General features: G+C 38.6%; 1 protein-coding gene across 1 annotated transcript; it reads right to left on the reverse strand.

The window, feature by feature from the left end:
* Positions 1 to 113: 113 nt before the first annotated feature.
* On the reverse strand, positions 114 to 1603 carry LOC133645148 (heterogeneous nuclear ribonucleoprotein A0-like). Its single transcript, XM_062039994.1, has one exon. It carries the CDS (start codon positions 1561 to 1563, stop codon positions 502 to 504), a length of 1062 nt encoding a protein of 353 aa, XP_061895978.1. The 5' UTR covers positions 1564 to 1603; the 3' UTR covers positions 114 to 501.
* Positions 1604 to 7398: the final 5795 nt, after the last annotated feature.

Here is a 7398-nt window from a genome sequence, read left to right on the forward strand (position 1 = left end):
GAGTAGACAATGGGCGACGCTGCTGCTCCCTGGTGGCCACCAGTCTGCATGCTTGGTGTAAAATGGGGTTGATTTTCGAACATTAAAAACCAAACATAAGGATGTGCTGGACATTGATTTCAAAAAACAGTTTTAATCTAAAACAAACATGAAATGACAAAGCAAAGTGGAAAAAAACGTGTTTTTGATTTAACTCAATCTGCGACATGTCTACAGAAATAGATTTGTCACATTAAAAAATAATGTCGAAGACTAGGAAACTCAATTCACTTCCCTTAAAAAGCCTGAGACATAAAAACGACTTCACAGAGCAGTGACAAACGTAGTTACATTGCAATAATTCACAATTCTTAGTAACGTCCATAAAGAGGAATAAGAGAGATGGGGGTCCAGGCGGGCACTCATTCATTCGACTCAGAGACCCCCCATGTTGGTGTGTATTCAAGTTCACTAGAAGCAGGATCTCCCCCCATGGCTGCTGTATGAAAAGTGGAGGGAAATCTAATAGCCCTGTGAGTAGCCTCCTCCTCCGCCTCCACCCCCCCTGCCGTAGCCGCCTCTGCTGTACGGGGCTGCGCTCCTGAAGGAGGAATAGTTGCCCCCCTTCATTGCACCGTAAGTGGACTGCTGCTGTCCGTAGCCTCCCCCAAAGTCACCGTTGCTGTAACCGCCGCCCATGCTGTTGTCGTACTCTTCGTATCCCCCGCCGTAGCCACCACCGTAGCCAGCGCCGCCTCCACTGCCGTTGTAGCCACCACCACCGCCGCCGCCGCCGGCGCCATAACCTCCCCCGTAGCCACCTCCGTAGCTGCCGCCGCTGCCCCCAAAGCCTCCTCCGCCGTAGCCGCCTCTACCGCCGCCGAAGCTCGGCATCCCTCTGCCGCGACCCCTTCCACCACCAACGCCGCCGCCGCCACGGCCGCCGCCGGTATTCGACATCTCGTGCTTGCTCATGGCCTTCTTCACCTCCACTTTGTTCCCGTTGATGGTGTGGAACTTGGTGAGCGCCGCCTTGGTGGCCGCGTCGGTGTCCTGAAAGAAGACAAAGGCGAAGCCACGCTTCCTGCCGGTCAGCTTGTCGACGATGATCTCGGCCTTCTCCACCATGCCGTACTGGGAGAAGTAGTCGGCAAGGTTGTCGGACTCAATGTGGTCTCTCACGCCGCCGACGAAGATCTTCTTGACGTTGGCGGAGATTTCCGGGTTGTTTGCCTCCTCCCGGGCGACGGCTCTTTTCAGCTCCACGTTGTGTCCGTCAACGACATGTGGCTTGGACGCCATTGCTGCGTCGGCCTCCTCCGGCGTCGAGTAGGTTATGAAGCCGAAGCAGCGGGACCGTCCCAGCTGCTGGTTCATCACCACCACGCAGTCGCTAAGGATTCCGAACTGCTCGAAATAGCACCGAAGGCCATCGTCCGTCGTCTGCACATTGAGGCCGCCGACAAAAAGCTTTACGAGTTTGGACATGGCTGTCTTCGTGCTGAGAAAAGGTGCGACAGAGCGGCCTTCTCCTTCTTCAATGAACGACGCTCGGGGCGGGCCGTTTGACTTGCTGCCTTTCATAAAACGTGGCGGCCGCTGATTGGTCAGCTTGAAAAAGAGCAACGCCTCTGCTGGGGAGACCAACCAATCACATTCATGCTACTTCACTTGATGTTGGAAATCCCAAAATCAAACTCCTTGTAGCGAGGGAAATGTGTGGATACTCCATTTTTGTTTCCTTAGGTACATTCATTTCACTTAACAGTTAAAATTAGCCATATTAGACTTTTCAATCCATTACTTAACACCCCTAATGTTCACATGTGTTGGTTAAAGAATACTATCAAGTAGTGTAAATAACCCCCAAACTAATGTACAAATGGACATACTCCCAATTTATAAATACAATTTTGTATATTCAAAACTGCTAATTGTTACTTTCATTGTTGTTTTAACAGTGACAGTTATCAATCACTGTGCATCAAAGGTGAGCTTTGCAAATTATTACTAACTACATTTGTTTGTTTTCTTGAAAAATTACTTTGAAATATGCCTATATGTGCCACCGCTGCTCTTTATGCTATACATTCCTTTTTTCAAGCACATAAGTTATTGTGGACATTGCAGCTTTATACTTGATCTAAAAACAACAAAACATTTCTGCCAATACTCTACAATAACCATTAATTTCACTCAACTATTGCCAATCCAACAATGTATTAATAGAGGACATAACACATATCACTTCTGTTTATAAATGAAAAATATGCCGCCAGCAGCAACTCTGTGTAAATAACGGACAGAACAAAGATATTGTATTGAGAAATATTTATTTGCGTAACCAAAAACTTGACCAACATTAACAGCTTCTGTTATGATGGTCAGATCTCCTTGAGAACCACAAACCTATAAAACGTGAGAAAACAAGTATGAAAAAAAGCGTCAACTTAACCTGGACATAATGTTGAGATCTTTAAAATCAATAAGCAGATTTCTAATAGAAAATACTTCAGATTCCTTAATTTAACTGAAAATATACATAACATTTTTAATTAGTCAACATATACATTCTATTGCTGGGTTGCAACCATGTGACCGAGACGTGCATGGGTCAGTATGGACAGTATTTGATGGACATGACGCTGTGCGATTGTTAAGCAATTTGCTTATACAATCAAGAATATATATTTATATGTATACATACACACGTATATACATTAACGTTGTCAAACAATTAAAATATGTAATCGCGATTGATCGCGTTTCGTTCATGGTTAACTCAAAATTAATCGCATTTATTCACAGATAAGATATAATTTTTCATCATTAAGTGTATCCTTGACAGATAATTTTCAAGTTTTAACACAATGAATGGACAATTAATTTGCCTAATTACATGTGTTTAAAACATTAGGTTCTTTTAAACAGCTCTACACAAAAAGGACACACGCTTTTATAGACAATAATAAAATAATTGCCTGCAGTGTGTTGGTGTCTTGCCAGATTTTGTATAAATACAGAGCTTGTATTCCTGTTTTAGGACTACTCGCATTCAGAGAAGGAGCTACACCATGTTTAGACACCAGTTGCATCCAATAATAACACACAATGTGGATTGTTATGATCATGCTTTGATTGTCAAAGATGTTTGGTCATATAATCTGTAATATTTTTACCTGAATAAATGCTTCAGATATTCTGTACATGATATGTTGTAAAAGTTAATGGTCTTCATATTGCTGCATGGCAATGTTTTAACCTTCTCTATTTGTCAAATGTAATAATCAAATATAATTATCAGTCTCCTTGAACATGTTATAAAATAATTTACAAAATATTTCAGCTAGCCAAAAAAGTGGTGGCCCCATATTCTTCAACTGAGGTACTAGTATTTTTAGGTGCAAGTATCACAGAATAACTTTACAAAACATCTTCGACAAAGCATGATCGTATTGTTAAACATTTTTATTTCGTCAATGTATTTAAACCGGATTTATAGTATAGCGCTTTTATTGTGAAGTCATCGGATCGACTGTTTGCAATTTTTTTTAAAAAGGCCATTTTCGACTTTCTGCCAAACGTCTTTGATTTCTGTTGAGCTTTTATGCCATTTTACTAATTCCGTGACAGTAACAATCTAAATGTTATGTTACCACTGCTCCTTAACTGTAATTTAAACACTGAAGTGAAGCGCCACTGCATTTACTGCAGTTATGTCGTCTTGGCAAAAAGTAGTCCTTTATCGGGAAAACCGCTTGCTATGGCTTTGAACCTGATATTTCCATAATGTGGCCTTTTCTTTGTCCATTTCTGCTCGCTTGTGGCTCATCAGTTTCCCCCGCTACAGCACGGCCCGAGAGCCAAAAAGGACGCATGTGTGTTAATTTTCCGCAAACATTTTTTAGTGCAGTTATTAAAACGTATAGTTAACGCATCAACTTTGACAGCCCTAATACATACACATATATACATAAATATCAATACAAAAAGTTAAAGGTCAAGGCAATTGTTGCCTTAAAGGAGGGCTCATATTTTGGTGAACCAAGGCAAGTTAAAGGGCATCAAGGCAAACATTATTTTCTTTCCAGGCAGGGGCTCTAAAGCATTCATGCATTAATGCGCACACACACACACATATATATGGGGGAGTCCTTTGTACTGGGTACAGGGCGGACCCTAATAAAAAGCAACAATGAGAATACAAATAACATAAAATAAAAAAAATTAAATTAAAATAAAATAAAAATTAAAGCTGCTAGCTAGCAACAGCTAGCTAGCTAGCAACAGCTAGCTAGTATATATATATATATATATATATATATATATATATATATATATACACATATATATATACACACATATATATACATATATATATACATATATATATATATACATATATATACATACATATATATACATACATATATATACATACATATATATACATATATGTATATATATATATACACACATACATATATATATATACATACATACATATATATACATATATATATATGAAAGAATGTTGAAAGATGGCACCTGATAGCCATAAGACGTAACTGCGCTTTTTGTTCATATAGATAGAAATAGTGTTCATGTATAAGAGCTAGGGGTGCCAATTATGGCCAAAGTAAGAATTAAGATTATTATCATAAATATTGAAATCATGATTACTGATTGTTAGGTAAAGCCGTGTTGGGGTGTGAACGTAACAACAACATGCCATTTGTAATGTCTAATAAAAAGACTATAAGTAAACGTTATTCATATATCTAAAGACAAATATTAGTTTTTCAGGATTCTTTAATATCAACTTGTCAGCTTTTTGTCATTACATGATGCCTTTAGCTCTATTTTTACATTATGATAGAGTAAAGAAATAAAAAAAAAAAATACTTCCTCTATTAAAATATGAATGGTTTTTGAAGTAATACCTTTGTGACATGAAAAAAACACAAGTACTGTAAAAAACCAAACCTGGTGTTTACTTTTTGAAACAAAGCTATTTTGGCTAATGAAGATAGTCAAATAAACAAGCTTTGTTCTTCTCCAACGCCTCTTATCAGTGCAACAGTTTGGCCAACAAAAATAAAGAGGAGCGACACCTCTCACATCGAATACACAATCTTCACCGCCTGCATTCAATTCGATGAGATGAACAAGCATTTGAGCGAGTAATGATGTTATTTGAACACTGATGCAGTTTGCAGTTAAATAAAAGGCGAGTGAACATCACAGTAAACAAAGTAAAGACTTCATAAACAAGTTGTGACAACGTTCACAACACGTCGCTTGCTGCATGTTTCCTCACGTCATTAACTCTCAGTCACAGCAGCTGATGGACGCTGTATTGAGCAACATCAAATAGTTTTCTCCTTCGCTGTATAATTTTAACGTGGGGACAAGTGCGTCTGTCTCCAATATTGTCCACACCTGTCTCCATCTAAACACAGCATTGCGCTCTTAAACGCACGGCGGGAAGCGAGGGAAAATGACGTTAAACCAAGCGCTTGGCTCCATTTACTCTAGAGGGGTAATCTCCGGAGCAAAGCCTGTGTGGTTGGTCCGCTATGATTATCAAGCCAGACGACGCTATTGTGCATGCGCATGACTTGGTGTTGCCTAAAATGCATTAATAAATGACGTTTTTTCGGTAATTAAAAAATTAAACGGCGTTACTAACCATCTGGAATTTTCGGTAATTAAAAAATTCGACAGTGTTACTAACCATCTGGAATTTTATCGCAAATTATCATTATACCGTTTACTGTTACATCCCTAGTCCATTAACAAGTAAAAAGTCAAGGGTGGTCATGGCATGTTCTGGCGGCCGACGGTCAATTTTTTAGGGCATTGCGGAAAATGACGAAGGCGGTCGCGGCAGTTGCCGTAGTTAAATTCAAGCCCTGTATAATTATAAATATATATATACACACATTTATATATACACATGTATACACGCATATATATATATATATATATATATATATATATATATATATATATATATATATATATATATATACACACACACACACACACTAGGGCTGCAACAACCAATCGATTAAATCGATTATAAAAATAGTTGGCGATTAATTAAGTCATCGATTAGTTGGATCTATGCTATGCGCATGCGCAAAGGCTACTTTTATTTATTTATTTAATTTTATTTTTTTATAAACCTTTATTTATAAAGTGCAACATTTACAAACAGCTGAGAAACAATCAAAATAAGTATGGTGCCAGCATGCTGTTTCTTTTCAATAAAATACTGGAAAGGATAGAAATATAGTTTGTCTCTTTTATCCGATTATCAATCGAAGTAATTATCAACAGATTAATCGATTATCAAATTAGTTGTTAGCTGCAGCCCTAACACACACACATATATACATATACACACATATATATATATACATACACGTGTGTGTGTGTGTGTGTATATATATATATATATATATATATATATTAGAGATGTCCGATAATGGATTTTTTGCCGATATCCGATATTGTCCAACTCTTAATTACCAATTCCGATATCAACCAATACCGATATATACAGTCGTGGAATTAACACATTATTATGCCTAATATTGTTGTGATGCCCCGCTGGATGCATTAAACAATGAAACAAGGTTTTCCAAAATAAATCAACTCAAGTTATGGAAAAAAATGCCAACATGGCACTGCCATATTTATTATTGAAGTCACAACGTGCATTATTTTTTTTAACATGCAGCTTGGAATTTGGGACATGCTCTCCCTGAGAGAGCATGAGGAGGTTGAGGTGGGAGCGGGGGTGTATATTGTAGCGTCCCGGAAGAGTTAGTGCTGCAAGGGGTTCTGGGTATTTGTTCTGTTGTGTTACGGTGCGGATGTTCTCCCGAAACGTGTTTGTCATTCTTGTTTGGTGTGGGTTCACAGTGTGGCACATATTTGTAACAGTGTTAAAGTTGCTTATACGGCCACCGTCAGTGTGACCTGTATGGCTGTTGACCGAGTATGGCTTGCATTCACTTGTGTGTGTGAAAAGCCGTAGATATTATGTGACTGGGCCAGCACACAAAGGCAGTGCCTTTAAGGTTTATCGGCGCTCTGAACTTCTCCCTACTTCCGTGTACACAGCTGCATTTTATAAAGTCATATATTTTACTTTTTGAAACCGATAATTTTGAAACCGATACCGATAATTTCCGATATTACATTTTAAAGGATTTATCGGCCGATATCGGCAGTCCGATATTATCGGACATCCCTAATATATATGTGTGTGTTTATATATATATACACACACACACACATATACATTGATTGATTGATTGAGACTTTTATTAGTAGGTTGCACAGTGAAGTACATATTCCGTACAATTGACCACTAAATGGTAACACCCGAATAAGTTTTTCAACTTG

This window comes from Entelurus aequoreus, linkage group LG28 (assembly GCF_033978785.1).
Source record: "Entelurus aequoreus isolate RoL-2023_Sb linkage group LG28, RoL_Eaeq_v1.1, whole genome shotgun sequence".
NCBI classification, from domain to species: domain Eukaryota; kingdom Metazoa; phylum Chordata; class Actinopteri; order Syngnathiformes; family Syngnathidae; genus Entelurus; species Entelurus aequoreus.

Bases quoted from the DNA above. Each gene is read 5' to 3' on its own strand.
- LOC133645148 (XM_062039994.1), bottom strand. From the start codon at position 1,563: ATGAAAGGCAGCAAGTCAAACGGCCCGCCCCGAGCGTCGTTCATTGAA.